Genomic DNA, 20,574 nt, shown 5'->3' with positions numbered 1-20,574 from the left:
GTGGTATGAAGTGAGGCGCAGGGGCGGGCTAAAGCGATGATTGGCCCGCAGCGCATCGCGTCATAGCCGTCACTCGGGATTGGTTCTTTGATAATAAATCACTTCTGCGCAGATGTAGGTCAGAGCCCAAGATTCGTGCCGCAAAAAATGGCGGAACAAACACCCAGCAATAGATAAAGACTAATTAGGGTAAAAAAAAGCTCTCAAAACGATCAACCAGATCTTTAATAATTACAATTATTAACATACAACATAATATATTCATAATGTACAATTACAAAAATAATAGTGGACTAACATTATTAATAGATACAAATTCACAGGCACTGCACATTTCTGTACAGAGGTCTTTTAGACAGCACAACAAAATATTTTTTTATTATATTATTATACAAAATTATGAAAAAATCATTTATAGCCGAAGACATTTTGTAAAACTTCAAGTACCTATATTTGGAATTGGTAGTAAAAATTTGTTTACTTGAAATAAAAGATATTTACTAGATATTATAAAATATAATCAATTTTAATTATGTTACTCGCGAATGATTTAGAACCTTGTTTCCAAGCTCTAAGGTTCAAAATATATTGACAATTTCAAATCAATTTGTGACATGGTTAAAATTTTAAAAATGATTGGACGCGAGCTTCAAGTGAGATTTTCTTATATTACATTTATGTGACTTAAATATTATAGGTTGCATTCCAGTGCATCAAATGTCCTAATTTAAGCACTTTTTTCTAAACTTTTTATTCCGTACATCGAAGATTATTATTGTATAAAAATTACACTGTAATTGTAATAGCAATATTTATTTTACAATATTTCTTTCTTTCATAATCACAACATGAGGTCGACATTTAAAAAAGATAAAGGCAGTTTTCTTTCAATATAAAAATAAAAAGTTAATGTCATTTTAAAAGTACATACAATATTTTAGTTTAAAATATCGACTTCGCGTGGTAAATCCATGTATATGTCAAAATTTCGGAAATATACTACAAACCACTTTGCTACATTATTGTGTACCATTCTGCCTGCACGGCTTGTGTTGTGAGCTATAATATTTTGGGAATCATTCGTAAAAATAAATAAATGCGAAACTGTGTAACTGTGATGACAATTATATTATTATATCTTTCAGGTTTGTATGATTGTAACTTGCACACGCGAACAGATTTTGATAAAACTTAAAATTAATACAACTAAAATATCAGAATAATATACAAGTTACTTTTTAGCCGGGTGCAGGAAACAGTATATTATCAATTACCAATCTGTTTCTTGATTTGCTTACTAAACATAGGCATTTGACATTAGTAGTATGAGGCTAATGTAAAAAATCCATCTTTAGTAAGCAAATTAATAGATAGATTGCTTATTGAAACCCACAGCATATATCTATAGGTCAACAGTAACACAAGTTACCCATTACCGACTGTTATATTAACATTCCTACATAATCGCATCGTTATATTTTACAAATCACATCACAGTCTTACCAAGGGGTATCAGGTTGCCCGGGTAACTGTGTTGAGGAGGTCAGATAGGCAGTCGCTCCTTGTAAAACACTGGTATAATCATCGGCAAGGATATTGAGCCCTGACCTTCACTTGCGCAGAAGTGATTTATTGGTTTATTGCCTTAAGTGTACAGTGAGCAAAGTGATCCCCACTCTTCCGCCGAGAGCTCATTATCCGTGCCGATAACTATACTCAGCTGCATCCGGTGAGACTGGAAGCTGACCCCAACATAGTTGGGAAAAGGCTAGGCAGATGATATTTTAAACATCGTCTAACACAAGCCAGCGGTGTTTGGTAGTTTTGACCTCTTGTTGTAAGAGTGGTGTGCGTACGCGCAGTTTGATCTCCAACGACCCGCCCACTGGTCGACGACCGTCGATTAGCTGGGGATGTGGGAAGAAACATCTTAGTTACTTGAAAGAAATAGGACAATTTATTGACGAGAACATGATATTGTAAAAAGAAAAAAATATATTTTGTTTGTTTAAACTGCAGGACCGATTTAAAAATATCTTTCACCATTAGAAAGCTACATTATTTGCGAGTAACATAGGCTATATTTTGTCTCGGTTCTGTCCCGATTATTCTCAGTGAAAAATGGGCCTAAAATGTTCTGTTTTGCACACAAGTTAGAACAAACGCTTTTTAATTTAGAGTTAACAAGCTTTTGCCCGCGACTACGTTCGCGTGCAATAGTGACTTCCGACAGATTTTTGACCCACATAGATCCCGATCTCGCGAGATAGATAGCGCTGTGTCGAGAATGAAATTTATTTTTTGTAATATAAAAACTATCCTATATCCTTTCTCAAGTCCCAAACTATGTCTGTACGAAATTTCACACAAATCGGTTCAGTAGTTTAGGCGTGAAGAAAAGCTAGACAGACAAACAGACAGAGTTACTTTCTCATTTATAACATTAGTTTGGACTATTGCTAATACATACCGGGAATGAATCATGAAGAGTGACGGCTTCCTGCAGCGGCGCCAGCTTGACGTTGACGGTACCCAGCAAGGAGTCGGAGCGGAACCAGCCGCTGCAACAGACCAGCGCGTCAGCGCAGCCACCACACTACACGCTACACGCACCCGGGACATGCCACTACCATACATGACTATGATAGGAGGAACATGGACATAGCACTACCATAGATGATGACCAATGATAGGAGAAAGATGGCCGTAGAACACCAACACACTATACGCACCGGGACATGCCCATACGATAGATGACTATGATACAAGGAAGATGGCCATAGAACACGCTACACGCACCCGGGAGATGCTAATACACTAGGTAATGATCTATGATAGGAGGAAGATGGCCGTAGAACACGCTACTCGGGCCCGGGGACATAGCACTACGATAGATGATGATGATAGAATGGAGATGGCTATAGAACACGCTACAGGAACCCGGGGACATAGCACTACCATAGATGATGAAGTACATGAGAAGTACATTCCGGACATACTACTACTCTAGATGATGATCAATGATAGAATAAAAGAAGATTCCGGAACATACCACTACCATACATGATGACCAATGATAGAATGAAGATGGCAATAGAACAAGCTACAGGAACCCGGGGACATAGCACTACCATAGATGATGACCAATGATGGGAGGATTGTGGCCTTAGAAGTACATTCCGGACATACCACTACCATAGATGATGATGATGGGAGGAAGATAGCCATAGAACACGCTACAAGAACCCAGGGGACATAGCACTACGATAGATGATGATCTATGATGGGAGGAACATGGCCATAGAACACGCTACACTCACCCGGGGACATAGTACTACGATAGATGTTAGGAGGAAGATGGCTATAGAACACGTAGCTCTATCATAGATGATGATGATAGGGAAAGATGGCCATAGAACACGCTACACGCACCCGGGGAGATGCTAATACACTAGGTAATGATCTATGATAGGAGGAAGATGGCCGTAGAACACGCTACAGGAACCCGGGGACATAGCACTACCATAGATGATGATTATGATAGGAAGATGGCCGTAGAACACGCTACAGGAACCCGGGGACATAGCACTACCATAGATGATGATGATGATAGGAAGATGGCCGTAGAACACGCTACAGGAACCCGGGGACATAGCACTATGATAGATGATGACCAATGATAGGAGGAGGATGGCTATAGAACACGCTACAGGAACCCGGGGACATAGCACTACCATAGCTGATGATGACCAATGATGGAATGAAGATAGGAATACATGCTACCCAGTAACTGTGGTATGGGGTGACGGACGTACAGACGCCAGCTATACAGAGATTTCACTTGCCCACTTCAAGCTACACGCTCCCGGGGAGATGCTAATACACTAGATAATGATCTATGATAGGGGGAAGATGGCTACAGAACACGCTACACGCACCCGAGGACATAGCACTACGATAGATGATGGTGATACAAGGAAAATGGCCATAGAACACGCTACACGGACCCGGGGAGATGCTGATACACTAGGTAATGATCTATGATAGGAGGAAGATGACCGTAGAACACGCTACAGGAACCCGGGGACATAGCACTACGATAGATGACTATGATACAAGGAAGATGGCCATAGAACACGCTACACGCACCCGGGGAGATGCTAATACACTAGGTAATGATCTATGATAGGAGGAAGTGACGAATGTACGTACACCAGCAGGTCAACACCAACAATGTATAGGTCAAACAGACACAAACCACTACTCTAGATGATGATCACTGATACAAGAAAGGTGGCCATAGAAGTACATTCCGGGACATACCACTACTATATTTATTGATGATCAATGATAGGAGGAAGATGGCCTTAGAAATACACGCAACCTAGTAACTGTGGTGAGAAAGTACAGACGATAGATAATAATTAAAATACAATGTTGTGGAAACACATATTACAGATGAATAAAACCATGATGAAAACTAATCAACATTCATGCCTTTTAATACTACGGGATATATACAAATATACAAGAGTCTACATGTACTAATATTGTAAAGTTAGATATTTACAAAAACATTCATTTAACATCATTGGCAGTCGTTACGGGTAGTCAAAAGGCAGTATATCTGACAGCAGTCTAACCAAAGAGTTTGCCCGGGTAACAGCTGGGCCGAGGAGGTCAGATAGGCAGTCGCTCTTTGTGGCACACTGGTACTCAGCTACATCCGGTTAGACTGGAAGCCGACCCCAACATAGTTGGGAAAAGGCTCGGGAGATGATGACGTTATAGACTTTGAAAATTTTGATTTGTTCAGCAATTTTCGACGCTGATAAAGGGACCGTCTCTAAAAGCATTTTATCTATACTAATATTATAAAGCTGAAGAGTTTGTTTGTTTGTTTGAACGCGCTAATCTCAGGAACTAATGGTCCGATTTGAAAAAAATCTTTCAGTGTTAGATAGCCCATTTATCGAGGAAGGCTATAGGCTACTTTTTATCCGGGTTCGTGCAGAGGTTCCCACGGGATGCGGGTGAAACCGCTGGCAGAAGCTAGTTTACAAGATATACAGAGATATCAACTTACCCTTTGCTCCATACTTCTAACTTGATGCCGTGACGCTTGAAGACTCGCAGACACGGCCGGGACGAACGGTTGATGGCGAGAGGAATACCGCGTTGTATTCAGGATTGTTCGAGTCTTTACTACCTCTGTTCTGTCTGATATGGGTGCTTCCTGGAATGTGGTAATTATAGTTTTGATTAGTAAACAACTTTATGAATTAGTAGCTGTTTCACATCCTCGGGAACTTCTTCTCATACCCGGAAGCACTTTTACCGGGATAGTCTAGCTACGCAGCAGTGAAAGGTTTTTTATCGGTTAAGTAGTTTCCGAAGCTTAATAGTACAAACATCCAATCAAACAAAACTTCTCATCATAAAGTATAGAACTACAGAAAATTAGAGAGTTTCTTCATTATAGTAAGTTGTTTTTTATATATTTTTTGTCACTTTTATTCAAAAGGCAAATGGAAAGTTGAAATCTTACAGCTCTCTTCAAATAATAATTTTGACTGTTGTGCATCGATTAGTAGCCACCTTCAGTGTGGCTAGTTATTGAGCTGCGTACCGCTCAAAGTTGTTTTACAGTAAGTATAACTAAAATAACACAAACCTGTGGGAAAGGGAACTCGAACCTCACATAAGTATCCATATCTTTAGACACATTGTATGCGATGCCGCGAACGATTGTCAACTCTAAATCGTTCACTCCAAGGTCGGTATTGCATTGCGTTACCGAGAACTCTCGCGTTACGTAGTGGAAACTTGGGAGGGCACGGTTGTTGCTGGAAAATTAAAAAGTATTTTAGGCGATAAAATATTGAATTAAATAAGCTTTATTTCGGACGAGTAACAGTTAACAATAGTAGGTTATTTATTTCATGAAAATTTCTTTAAATAATATAAAAAGATTCTTATTCTTTATTGCACACTTAACAATAAATACATAAAAAGAATACAGACAGTTTATGTACACACAATCCGTCGTAACAGCCTTACTACAAAAACTTAAACATCTGTTGAACACTTGTCTAAAAAAGTGTGGCTGCAAAACGGACTTTCTTTCAGCGTAATAATCTGATATTTTTCCTGACATTTAGACAAGTGTTCAACAGGTGTTTAAATGTTTTTGTGGTACGACGGTTACAGTTTATTTCTCGCGTTTATATTGTGACTAAGATCAAAAGTATCAGTATAAAATAGACTTTCAATATCATTTGCTTGGAATATAGAAACCAATTCAATAAATTTCATTTTTTTTTTCAATAATAATCACATTCTTCTAGTTTAGCCATGCTACAATTCTTTACAACTATACAAAAAAATTAAAAAATACTCACAGCGTAGCCACCCTAACAATATCAAGATCCTCTTTAACCCTTTCATATAACTTCTCGTACATTTTGGACTCAGCCACATGGCCCATACTTTTGCAATGGCTCATGAATTCCTTCGCCATCTTAGCTTGAGATTCCAGTTGGTTTAACAAACTGGAATGGGCATCATCAGTGGAAGTTCCCGTTAGAGGTGAAACTTCTACCCAGTCGGATCCTGATGGTTCGTCGATCGAAGAACTTTCGGCTGTTGAGGACGGTAGAGAGTCGGATCTGGGGATGTTTAGAGGAAGATGTTAGCGCAATGAAAATAGGAGGGTTGTGTTTTGCGCAAAAGTTTCGTATTAATTGGTGGTGAGTAACTTGGGCTGAAGTAAATAAAACAAATTATTCAATAATTTCTAATAATGCAGTGACATTATTACTATGCGCATTGCGCATGAGTATTTACGAATGATATGAATACATTCATTGTTTGTGGTTTTGATTAGAGATTTTAAACAAATATTTGTGCTAAACATTTAAACAACTATAATGGTATTTGAGCATATTTTACTCTGTTTTAGTATTTTTCACATATGTGCATTAAGCGCAAGGTTTGCGCATAACTGCGCAAAATGATTTATCGCAAATCTCCAGCTTCATGACTTCTGATAACATAATTTTATTTGTTTTAGTAACTTACGTGGCTTTAGCAGGTTTCGCTTTAGGCAGCGAGGGCAAATTACTAAGGTCGACCGGCCTGCCCGCCCGCGCCGCGTCGATGAGCGGGTCGAAGCGTTTAGCTGTGCGAAGGTACTGTAATGCTGTGTCTAATTCACCTGTGTGGGAGAAAATTAAATTAATACCATCATATTATTTTTAGCATTTTTACCGATCATCCAGAAAGGAGGACGTTGTCAAATCGGATGTTTGTGCGTGTTTTTTCATGTATTTAGATGTAGGTATATTTATTTTTTATTTGCGAAATAAATTAGGGCCAGGTTTTTTTTTGTCTAAGTATGTTTTTTTCATTTAATCATAGCTCAGTATTTTACTCCAACCACTGACATAAAAGTATCTGAAATTAATCACCGCTGCGCTGTGATGCTAACTCAATTTTACTCCAAACACACGAAAAATAAACTAGTCAGTTACCTGAGACATAAAACCACTCTTCTTTTAAATTTTATTATACGTCAATTTTCCGGTGAAACTAGCTTAATTTTAAGTCAATCTTACCTTTCTTCTTATGCACTAGAGCTATTTCCTTAAACTGCATCTGCCTCTTGAACAGCAAGGCTAACACTTGGTCCCGCCGCGCCGCCTGCGCCGCGCCGGGCCCCGCGCCGGGCTCCGGAGCTGCGGGGGCCGCGGGGGCGGGGGCCCTGGGAGTCGAGGGGGACGAAGCTTGGCCCTGAAGATAAGAACATATTTTAGAAATTTCTGAGGGTTTTTGAACAAGGGATTGTGTCTTTGTCGTTTGAGCGGAGTAACATGAGTCATTAACACTAGTATGTCACCGGTGCATCATTAGTGTGTCGCATAGTGTGACACTAGTGTGTCACTAATACTTCACTAATGTGACTAGTGACATAATTTAGATCGTCCACGGCGACAGACTGGCCCGCCTCGTGACGTTTAATGGCGCCAACATATTGCTAGATATACTAGTGTTCCACTGGGGTGTCAATGGGGTGTCACTAGGGTGTCAATGGGCTGTCACTATGGTGTCAATGTGGTGTCACTAGTGTGTCAATAGGACGTCACTAGGGTGTGATTAGAGGGTCATTAGTGTGTCGCAGTACACTCACCCCGGCAGTAGGCAGTGGGCCGTATCCAGCGGGGCGGGCAGATCGTCCACGGCGACAGGCTGGCCCGCCTCGTGACGTTTGATGGCGTCGGCATATTGCTTGATATACTAGTGTGTCACTAGTGTGTCAATAATATGACACTAGTGTGTCAATAGGGTGTCAAGGGGTTGTCAATAGGGCGTCACTAGGGCATCAATGGTGTGTCACTAGGGCATCACTAGGGTGTCAATGATGTTGTCACTGTGGGGTGTCACTGGGGTGTCAATAGGGTGTCACTAGGGCGTCTATGGAGTGTCACTAGGACGTCACTAGGGTGTGATTAGTGTGTCGCAGTACACTCACCCCAGCAGTGGGCAGTGGGCCATATCCAGCGGGTGCAGGCAGATCGTCCACGGCGACAGACTGGCCCGCCTCATGACGTTTGATGGCGTCAGCACATTGCTTGATATACTAGTATGCCACTAGGGTGTCAATGGGGTGTCACTAGGGTGTCAATGGGGGTGTCAATGGGGTGTCACTAGGGCGTCTATGGAGTGTCACTAGGACGTCACTAGGGTGTGATTAGTGTGTCGCAGTACACTCACGCCAGCAGTGGGCAGTGGGCCATATCCAGCGGGGGCGGGCAGATCGTCCACGGCGACAGGCTGGCCCGCCTCGTGACGTTTGATGGCGTCGGCATATTGCTTGATATACTAGTGTGTCACTAGTGTGTCAATAATATGACACTAGTGTGTCAATAGGGTGTCAAGGGTTGTCAATAGGGCGTCACTAGGGCATCAATGGTGTGTCACTAGGGCATCACTAGGGTGTCAATGATGTTGTCACTGTGGGGTGTCACTGGGGTGTCAATAGGGTGTCACTAGGGCGTCAATGGAGTGTCACTAGGACGTCACTAGGGTGTGATTAGTGTGTCGCAGTACACTCACCCCGGCAGTGGGCAGGGGGCCATATCCAGCGGGGGCGGGCAAATCGTCGACGGCGACAGGCTGGCCCGCCTCGTGACGTTTGATGGCGTCAGCATATTGCTTGATGATGCGGTTCATGCGACGAGCTTTTGAGGAGTTGCCCTCTTCTTTGGCTTTTGCTTCTTGTTTCTGAGGGACAAAATAAATAATAAATTGTAGAGGCTACGTAAAAACCTGGGGCTTTATGTCTAGCAGGGAAGAATTCGTTTTGTTAATGAACGGTAGCCATTTTCACATAAACCTTGTAAAGCAAATGTCAAGTTACCATCCTTTAGCTAAAGGAATCGTCCCCTGCATATAGAAACTTGGCATTAATTTAAGGACTTACTTTAAAAGCCTCAAGTCTCTGATGAAGTCCTTCGCCCAGGGTCTTCGCCATGATGAGCCCCCCTCCCCCACCACTCGTATCTTCTGTGGGCTCTGGAGCTGAAATATATCAACATCATCATCATCATGATCGACAGCTGTTTATTATATGTAATGAAAATCTTCAATGTTTTAAAGTGAACTGACTGTGAAGGGGACTTATTTTTCTAATCCAACTAACCAAAGCAAGGTTGGTCAAGAAGTAGGTTTTCAGGAAAATTCCAGCTTCATAGTAAATTAAATTGTAATTTTACCAACCCTTTACATAATATAAAAGACTAGGTGCGAGTGGCTCTAATCAATAACTAAATAGGGATATATTTTTGAGAAGCAAAATACTGGTTAGGTACTACTACTGGTAGCTGGGAAAAGACTCGGTAGATGGAACAAAATACCTATTATTTTCATAATAAGCCCACTTAACCGACACAACAAAACGAAAACCACCCACAAACCTGCAGAATTCTGCACCCCATCTTGCTGAAGCCTCTCCTGCTCCAAAGCCGCAGTGATCATAGCCACTGTAGGCAGTTCATCCATATTCATGACTTCACCACTATTATGAGCTGCTACGACAGTGTCAAACTGTTTCGTCACCTTTAGGAAGCCGAGAGCTAGGAATTTGTCACCACGTTTCTTTGCGGCTAGGGCCTCGGCTTTGAATTCTGATTGACGCTCTGGAAAGATGTTTTTGGGATTAATTAGTGTGTTTCGAAGAGTAATGTAGAGTGGTTAAGACAAAGAATCTGTCAGCCTTTGTAAACTTCTATTAAAAAGGACAGTTCTAGCCAAACTTAATGGGGCGGTTCGCTAAAAACTTCCGAGCGCTTCAGATACTCGAGTGATGTTTTAAGCCATTTAGTTTGCCATAATGTAGAACTGATGGACTATGAATGGCTTGACACTTTCAAGTGATTTCTTGAAGATATAATTATAATGGTTGTATTTCTGACATAAAGACTTGTGATTTTAAAGACAGTCATTTGTTTTTTTTTTAAGGATAAACGTCATAGCATCTACGGCTAACACAATTGGAAACGTTCAAAAGATATGGTTCACAACAAATATCATCTACATTATAAATCATGGACGAATCTTGAGTGCTGACCTTCACCTGCGGAGAAGTAATTTATTGGCTCACTTTTGTGGTATGAAGTGAGACGCGGGGCGTTGTAAAGCGGTGATTGGCCAGCAGTGCATCGCGTCATAGCCGTCACTCGGGATTGATTCTTTGCTAATAAATCACTTCTGCGCACATGAAGGTCAGCGCTCAAGATTCGTGCCTATAACTAAATGTTTCCAATGACACAATACTTACGTAAAATTAACTGCAACTCCCTTTTCCTTTGATCATCTCCCGTAGTAGGCTCAGGTATGCTCGGTGGACTTGGAGCCGGTGGGCTCGGTTCTGGCGCACTAAAATCTATCAGCGGTTCCTCTGGAGGTGGACTAGCTACCTCCACCGGAGGAGGTGGCTTTGGGTCTTCGGGAATAGGATCCTGGTGATCAGCTGCCTTCCCACCATGACTGGTGGAGGAATGTCGTCATTCTTTATCGGTTTGCCTGCTTTTGCTTGTTTAAGAAGGTCTTGGAGCGTTTTGAGGCCACGACCGAACCTGATGAGAAACAGTGGTCGGATATAGAAAAGTAAATGAATAATTCTAGGGTTTCTGTAAAATTTTCGGAATTGGTGATGTGATGTGGATATTGGCTGTCTGAAATCTGTATGCATTCAAATATTTCAACTATTATATCATAAGCGGGCTAACTACAAATTTTAAGACCCTCACTTCTAAAACAGGACTTCCATACGAACTATCAACCCCCGTTTAACCCCATACCCCAACACCCGTTTAATCCCTCCTTAATACATGTCATCCCTCTATAAAGAACCTGACGTGCAGTTTATAGAACGTACATAAGGAAATACATAGGGGAGTTCATAGAGCGTACATAAGGAAATATATAGGGGAGTACATAGAGCGTACATAAGGAAATACATAGTGAAGTACATAAGGAAATATATAGTGAAGTACATAGAGGAGTCCATAGAGCGTACATTAGGAAATATATAGGGGAGTACATAGAGTGTACATAAGGAAATACATAGGGGAGTTCATAGAGTGTACATAAGGAAATACATAGGGGAGTTCATAGAGCGTACATAAGGAAATACATAGGGGAGTTCATAAAGTGTACCTACATAAGGAAATGTGTTGTATTGTAAAAAACTGTATTACTGTAGTACTAGTAAATCGACTGGAGTTATGAAAATATTTCCAAAGCATTGCTTAGCCAAAGTTCGATAAAACTTTGGGTCTCATTTTGAGTTCGATAATCTGAGAGAAACACAGATTTCAACGTCGCTGAAATAATTTTCCGTGAGTTCAGGACAACAAAGAGTCTGTGAAAGCAGACGTCTAGACAGAAAGCGCAAAGACCTTTAAAGTGCTATTTTACGTTCATGTTCAATAATATCTTGCTAAGGGTTCGTTCACACAGACCGGAATCGGCTCCGATCGGCTGCGTGTATACAATCGGAGCCAAACGTCTGCAAGACCGAGAAAAAGTAAGCGATCGGAGCCGGTCGGCTTCTCTCATTATTTCGCACCAAGCGCCTTCGAGCATTCTTAATGACAAGAGCAGTGCACATGGAAAAATAAACCTTACTATACTTGTGTTAAGAATTTGCTCTCCTCTCCGAGCCGGTCTGTCTGAACGGACCCTAAGACAGCACCTTGGCGAAATTAAATTTAAAAAGGGAGATGACAATATTAGGTTCATTTGGAAAGATAAATACATTTATGCATGAAAAAATAACGGATAGGCAACACAAGTAAGATGACAAACAATAAATACGAACAACTGAAAAGATTGACAATAGTAAAGAAACGGGGAAATATGGAGAAGTATATACATATACCTAGGTAAGTAAGGTAAGGTAAGTAAAATAGACTGGAAGCCGACCCCAACATAGTTGGGAAAAAAAAAACTAAAAAACACGCTTTTTATAGAAAAACGAACTAAAAAATAGAAAATAAATTTTAATGAATATAAATTAATAATAGTGTGAATACAAAAAAAACTATTAAAAAAAAGCGTGGGGTGCATGGTGTCAATAGTTATAAATATTTTATTGACAGATATGAGTACAGTGATTTTCATTTCGATAATATCTTAAAAAGCACCCCACGCTTTTTTTAATAGTTTTTTTTTTGTATTCACACTATTATTAATTATATTCATTAAAATTTATTTTCTATTTTTAGTTCGTTTTTCTATAAAAAGCGTGTTTTTTAGTTTTTTTTAAACTATTATTTATTTTCTACTTTTTAGTTTGTTTTAAAACTATTATTTGTTTTGTAGAATTAAAATTGTCTTTAGTATACAAAAAATTGTCAATATTGGAGAAAACGGCTAAAGATAATTATTGGAAATAAAAATTAACATCGAGTCCTGCCTTATCGACTGTAGAGAAAAATTATATAAATTAACAAAAATCATATTTTGCAAATTGAAAAGCCTAGAAGTCGGTGTCTAATGGATGTTACTAAGTTAATTTTCCCACCGACTTCTAGGCCGATGCACCTAAAATTAGTTTTTTTTTTTGCTTTTTAGTGTTTTGGGAAGTCGGTTTAATTTTTTTGTAAAAAGGTTATTTATTTAAAGCTTTTCAGTGATACTAATAGTTGTCACTATCCATACAAGTGGGAAGTCCTCATCAATACAAAGAATATAAGTCCAAACGAGGTATTTTACATATTCAGTTGTCGAGTTCCCTCGACTTTCTCTGGTCTCCATCATCAGGTCAGCTCCCAACCTTCACTGTTGCATAGGTCTTGTCAATACAAATAATTTAAGCCCAAACACGAGGTAGTTTACATATTCAGTTGTGGAGTTCCCTCGACTTTCTCTGGTCTCCATCATCAGATCAGCTCCAAACCTTCACTGTTGCAAAGGTCTTGTCAATACAAATAATTTAAGCCCAAACACGAGGTAGTTTACATATTCAGTTGTCGAGTTCCCTGGACCCTCTCTGGTCTCCATCATCAGGTCAGCTCCAAATTTTCACAGTTGAATAGTGCTTTTAGGCGTACACCTGAGTGTTAAGTTTTTACCCTATGTATGCCTACAACTTTCGAAGGTTGCCCTCGATTTCTCAGGGTTTCCATCATCAGATCCTGACCTGATGACTATGGAACCAACTGGCAGCTATTCCGAGTTGAACAAAAAGAATCACGTAAATCGGCCTATAAACCTCGGGTAATCGATGTGTATGTAACCTCCTCCTTTTGGGAAGTCGGTTAAAATGGAATAATTTTATCAAATTAGTGTATTGTCATCGGTCCTCAATAAATCTACAAAGTTTGAACGAAATCTGGCCGTTTAAAGTGGGTCAAAATCGCGCCCAAAGAAGTCGGTTACAAACAAACATACAAACCTACAAACATACAGGTGAAGCTAATAAAAGCGTGTAAAGGAGTATGATGATGATGATGTAAGTAAATTGCCCACGCTCATCATTATGCCGAGACCCTATATCGATGACACAAAGTTTGATAGCAAGGTACTTAAAAAGTTTCATAGGGAAAGGAACATGATGAAAAAGAGTCTACACAGAGATTTGGAAAATGATTTAGAACTACGAACATGTGCATATTTTATAACCACGATTTTATATCTTTCAACATGGGCTGCGGGATTGTCCGAAAGAGTTACCGCGGCCCTGGTTCATGAAAGGCCTACGACGGAACATGACGGTTTTAGTCAGTAAGAGTCTGACACTCTCTCACCGCTGCTAACCCACAGCGGGAGGGATCTTTCATGATTTTACCGTAGTTAAAAGATACCTTCCAACATTATTTAGGTTGTCTTTGAAGCGCTTGGGAAACAAAGGAAATATGCATTTGAAACGTGTCTGAAATTAAATTGAACAGCAGTATTTATAGATTGCGAAGGTTTATTTTCTTTTCGTGGTTTGCAAATCTGTCTGGGGTCAATGATCGGAAGTACTTTGTTATGGTACTGCGGACTGCAAGACCGAAAAACCGCTTTGTGTCTGTTTGACACCTAGATTTAGTTCCTAAGTTACTTAATACATTGTTAACGTTAAATAAATAGTGCTTTTGTTTATTGTTTAAATACTATTATTTACGATTACCTATGTCAGACAGGCTTGGCTTACCAATTATCAAAAAACGTCCTTCGATCTCACTAGTCTCAGAAACCAATGGTCCAATTCGCAAAAATAATTCAGTTACATATGAATGACCCGTTTATCGTTGAAAGCTATTGACTACTTTTCGTTCCTACTGGATGCGGCTGAAACCGATGTCTGTGATAAGCTTTAGTGAACGCAACAAGTTAAAATCGCGCAGAGTTCGATATGTACTTGTTGCTCTTAACCCAGACAGGTCACTCACTCAATTTACAGACAAAGGCTTTACACTGTATTTCAGGACTTTCTGGCGAATGTTGCTTGCATCCCTTTATATTGGGTAAGTATATTTCTCACAAACTATGACGATAACTGTAAAGGTATCTGTAAGCTTTTTCCGAATTGCAGATCCATTCATGAAACAATTGATTTTGTGTCTTCATCATACAAATTAGGTACATTGATTTTAAATGCTGTTCATTCATACACGATCACCGGAAAAATCCCATTTACTTCGCAGAGTAGCCATGAACTTAAATACGAAAACCGCAAGATACATAATTATATAGGTACATGCTGTTTCCAAAATGAGTCATATAGTCAGAATCAGTATGACTCATTGTTAATACAGTTTATTTTATCACAGTTACAGCCCTTTCACACGGCAGTCCAGTTTTGCGGGACCGGCATTTTGCTGTATCCTGCAAACTGAACTACATGTGAACTCAGCATCCGTTTTTGCAAGATTCCCGCTATTTACTGGACGAACGATCCAGTTTCAAGTGACAAAACCGAATCGCACAAATCGACGGGAATAGCATTTTGCAGGATCCTGCATGCAGTTTGCTCGTGTGAACACTAGCATATAATATCTTTTGCAATCAAACGGGATCCTGCAAAAAACGGTATCCTGCAAAAAACTGGACTGTCGTGTGAAAGGGCCGTTATACATAGTAGGTGCCTAAGTACAGTTATCTTCTATGTGAGAACTTATTAGCAAGTACGCTTAAGAGCGCTATTACAAAATCGAATCGCTCAGGTTTAGGTAAATTAGACGATAGTCGGCAGCATTTGCGCGCGTGTGCGTCTAGTGAAATACGCAACGCACACCTGCGGACCGCCACGCGGCACAAACAAACTTGAGACTTTGCCACTTTTATTTTCGAAATAGTTTATTGGTTTTATAGTTTATGAAATATTATTTGTACCGATGAATTTTATAACCTAGAATAGCTCGATTGAGTTACAATAAATAAATAATCGTTTACAATTTTTAAATTATTTAATCGACAACCAAACTTTTCACCATGTTTATCAATTAGGTATAAGTAATTGATTTATAAAAAAACTAAAATCTATAATTCGTCTTCCATGTATTGTATCTTCATTTTCCTGCAACAATAAAAACTAGGAATGTAAATAGTTTATTAAAACAAATATGTCTGTTGCGAGTGACAAAAAATACTTACCATATTATTTGTACTGGTATCCGATTGAGTTTGATAATCTGAATTAAATATGCTTTCATTATCCTGCAAGAATCAAAGATATCCAATAATATTATTATGCAACAGCGAAACTAACGACGATGACATTTACGTACATATTTCTATATAACCAACATCAAAAAAAGAGAACCAAATCTATAACATTTTCGCATTAGAATATCATGGGTTAATACTTGTGTATATTACATTTCAATCAGATCATTATAACTAATAAATAAAATAAAAACTCACTAGTATCAAAACGAGTTCGTTGCGCAAATTGCGCTATATTTTTCGAGCTCCGGCGAGTTTGCGCGGCGCAACAGCGAGCGATACGTCCTCCCTCGATAAGCGCTTGGCGCTGGCGCTGACTAAAGTTGAACACCGCGCGTCACAAGATTTATATTGATTTTTGCATTGCAAACAAAAATTATTTTAAAATATTGTTTTACTTTTAAATAGACCATTTTTTTTTTTCAAGCTTTATAACAATACCACCTTAATTATTAAATATGTTTTATTTGAATTTGGATTATACTTTCATAGATAAAAAATATAGTTTTGTACGGAAAATTGTCAGTAACTCTCAGTTTTATAGAATTATTTTTGGTGTATTACTGTATGAATTGTAATAAATTGGTGTAAGCAAGCACAAGTACAAGATATAGTTGTATCTTGAACATTTTTATAAATGGTTAAATTGCTATATCCTCGTAGTACTGAAGCATCAAAAGATTCCCAAAAGCAACATTTTATGAAACATCCTTTGCAGAGACAAAGATTTTACTGATGTACGTGGACAAATTAAAATATTTATTGAAAACAGCCCCAAGATAAATGATCAAACTTTCTTAATCTTATTTTTGTTTTTTTTTTTGTGACTATATCCAAAGCATAATGACGCATCAAAACTCGTATAAAACTCGAAAATTTGTGATAGCCCTCTTAAATGGGTCTTGCCGATTATTTCGCTACTAAGTTCTTACTTTCGGCCCAAGTACACCGACAAAGGCTTCGTCTTTCTTGATTTAATTTGAAACTTGAACGTGAAAAATTCATAAGTCGTTTTAACAGTCGTTTTAATTAAACTTACGTTTATAATATTAGTGAACTTGGGCCTAAGTACTTTGGAAGTCGACACTTGCAAGTAGTGAAGTTGTTTACATAAGGTTGTTGACCTTAGGTATAGACAATAATTGATCCCAGGAGTACGGAGAGGATAGGGGCACTAAGTAGCTTATTCCTTAATCCAAGTTGTCGTCGACGTCTGCACTGGATATTTAGTAAACATCAACAACAAAACGCTCGATATTATTATATTTATGCTTTGTTGATTTATGTTTTAATCAAGCTAATTTTAAGATGAGATCTAAACAACAACATTAAGCTTGTTGTTTTGGTTCTAACAAGTAAAATTACTATACTGGGAAAATTACGCTTAAGTAAATTAGAGCCATTACTAAATTAGTAAATAAATAAACAATTATGACATAAGCTACGTAAGGATACGCGCTTATCAGATAATGTGGTCACCGACTGCGGTGTTTCTGACCTCGTCGCTGTAGGGTCAATACTGAAAGCATTCTTTGTAGGATAACATTTTGTACTAAAGAACTAGCTTCTTGCGCCAAGGGTTACAACCACGTAAAGCTGAAGAGTTTGTTTGTTTGCTTAACTCAGGCTCAAAAATGTTTAATTAAAATAGGCTGATAAACACTTTTCGAACGTCAAAAAGACAGCTCCTAAAACGCCCACCCTTCACCACTTCCCGTGTTTTTGCTGGGATGAAATAGCGCAACAAACTCCCCAGCAAGTTTTGCTTGAACATTCTGAATCTCAGGAACTAAGGGCCGATTTAAAAATTATTTCAGTGTTAGTCAGTCATTTGTCTAAGAAGGCTATTGGCTCCGTTGTCTTTTGTCCGGGTGCTCGAAGTAGCTACCATTCGGCTCAGGTAAAACCTATAATTAGGCTTATACCATTTATTTAGGAAGCCTATAGACTTATTTGTCCGGGTGTGAAGTAGGTATATCTTATTGCACACGGGTGAAACTGAAAGAAACAGCTAGTTTTCAATATTTCTTACCTTCTAGCCCGACTGCTTTCACCATTAGCCTTAGCATTCTTCTCAGCGACCGTATAATTAGTGATCCTGTCCTGCAACATGCTTATAGTGCTGCTATCAGTACTCAGAGGAGCCCCGGGAGGTGGGGGCGCAGGCCGAGATGACCGGGGCGGTGGGGCGGGTGCTTCGTCATCGTCTATTGATAGGGCTTGGAGCTCGTTTAGTAAGTCTGGGTCGTCGTCGTCTCCTGAAATGAGATGTAAAGTAATATTCTGTTTAACCTCCAAGTATGCCGGGAGTTTTTCCTAAGACAATACAATTATGTCTCGCATAGGTCTCGTCGACAAGAAGTTTAAGGGGGAAACTTAAAATGTATTAAAAAGAAAACAAAATGTAGAAGATCATGAAATACCCGGCCAATTCTATTGTCACTTAAAATAATTTTGTGGTTAATAAATTAATTTTTGAAACATTAAAAGAATTCTAGCTTCCTAATAATAATTAAGTCAACCATTAGTAAACATTGTTATTAATGATCCATGTAACACAATACCTGACCACACCATGTGCATAACATATGAAACTTAGCTGTATTCGTAAATGGATTTAAACCTATGGATGACAAAACAACTTTCATCCCACATAAATACAAGAGAACGACAAATAAGTTTACAAAATCCTCACCAGACCCCTCATCATCAGAAGGCACATCCTTCAAGCTCTCCGCTATCATAGCATCCAAGTTAGCCACAGGAACTGGTGCTGGTTTCTTAGGCTTTGGCTTCTGTGCTCGGCCACCGCTGATGGCTGCGAGTTCTGCTTCCAAGTCGAAATCATCATCTGATAGGTCCAGGTTGTCATCATCATCATTTATATCGGGTATGTCTAGGAGACCAAACTGTGGGAGAGGTTTCGTATTTAACTCTATTTTTTTAAAGAGCATTAGTCAAGTAAAGCTTTTCTTTGTATGAAGAGCTTGTGGCTCAATAATGATAGGGTTGATTGATTTGTCTGATGTAATGTTATATATAGTTTATTTCACTCAATTTAAGTAGATTTATCTAATTTAAGTTGCCACATATATGTTTGTGAATATTGGCAGCTGTGTAAGCCAAAGGGCTAAATCCTTAAAGCCTATTTTTGTTAATTTGTACACAGAAGCTGTTGGTGTTCCTTTGCTAAATATATAAATAAATAAAAACTGGGTTGGGGAAGTCAGATAGAAATCAGTCTAGTGACTATGGTACTCAGCTGCATCAAGACAAGGAAGATGATAAACCTGTTTACTGCCTGTCATGCAGACACCACTGCTGTACATCGTTATGATCTTTTAATTGGACACCTAACAAGTGTTCAGCACAGAGTGCAAACAATAGTTAATAGAACACTGAAGTATGAGACAAAATTGCATTGTAATAATTGAGGATTGACAGAAACTGGAGAACTCAATAAACAGGAGTTTATACAAAAATACATGTAGTAATAACGAATTTAGATGTGACGTTATAATTTCCAACTGGAAATAACAAAGAAACTTTTAAATTGTAAGTAAAGATTTTTAAATTTTGTAAGTACTGTAAATTGACAATACTTATGAATATTCTCATACATCATTGTACTGTATAAAAATAAACATCAAAGTATGAAATTGTAGAATCAAGATATCATAAAAGAGGAAATGGAAGAGGGTAATTTAGCAATTGTAACAAACAGATCATACATTGTGTCATACAGCCTACAGACTTAATATGAGATATAAAAAAAATTACATCAACAGGATATATCTGACAATTTGTAATACAAAGAGAAATAAAAAAAACTTGTAAATCAACCAAGCACAATATAAACAATGGGAACCACTTAACATAACATTGTTTACTTAAAAAAAACAAGGAACGTTCTTCACAAAACAATAATTCGTTTTGTTTTATAAATAATACAATCAATACATCTTTGTTTACCAAATCAGCTGACAACAGACTTCTCAGATTAACCTCAAATTAAGATTTATTGTTAGATAATGGCTATGACTTGTTCCTATAAATAAACTAACATTAACTGAGCTAATAGAACCGAACAAGACCCTAAGATCGCGCAAATAATGTGCATGACTCACCTGAGACAAATTAGTTTTTTTACCCGATCTCGGATTTCTAGACATGTTAAACTTTTAAAAACTAATTTTCACTATATTTAGAACCTCACTGCCCAATATCACTGTAGTACAACTACGGTAGGAAGTTTTATTCCGCTTAGAAAATAATTCCCCGATTATTATGTATTTTGTCTGACAGTGACTTAGAAAAACAGTGGCTAGAGTAGTGAAAGTGGAAATACTTCTGAGA

The 20,574-nt window shown here is 38.7% G+C and overlaps 1 protein-coding gene and 1 long non-coding RNA gene across 2 annotated transcripts; both read right to left on the bottom strand.

The window, feature by feature from the left end:
- Nucleotides 1–207: 207 nt before the first annotated feature.
- On the bottom strand, nucleotides 208–20,564 carry L(2)gd1 (lethal (2) giant discs 1). The gene is given in 17 exon segments (XM_064035202.1): nucleotides 208–1,907; nucleotides 2,471–2,561; nucleotides 5,087–5,168; nucleotides 5,171–5,206; nucleotides 5,209–5,236; nucleotides 5,675–5,846; nucleotides 6,402–6,668; nucleotides 7,081–7,216; nucleotides 7,617–7,791; nucleotides 9,115–9,282; nucleotides 9,482–9,579; nucleotides 9,975–10,196; nucleotides 10,838–11,041; nucleotides 11,044–11,135; nucleotides 18,251–18,476; nucleotides 18,914–19,127; nucleotides 20,346–20,564. Coding segments are annotated over 17 exon segments (2,379 nt in total). The 5' UTR covers nucleotides 20,391–20,564; the 3' UTR covers nucleotides 208–1,784.
- Nucleotides 15,938–16,425, bottom strand: LOC135117000 (uncharacterized). Its single transcript, XR_010276569.1, has 2 exons — nucleotides 16,147–16,425; nucleotides 15,938–16,069 (listed from the first exon to the last, which is right to left on the bottom strand). It is a non-coding gene; the product is annotated as an uncharacterized LOC135117000 (long non-coding RNA).
- Nucleotides 20,565–20,574: the final 10 nt, after the last annotated feature.

This window comes from Helicoverpa armigera, chromosome 6 (genome assembly GCF_030705265.1).
Source record: "Helicoverpa armigera isolate CAAS_96S chromosome 6, ASM3070526v1, whole genome shotgun sequence".
NCBI lineage: Eukaryota > Metazoa > Arthropoda > Insecta > Lepidoptera > Noctuidae > Helicoverpa > Helicoverpa armigera.
Note: the sequence above shows the minus strand (reverse complement) of the source record. Positions and strands in the feature narration are given on the sequence as shown.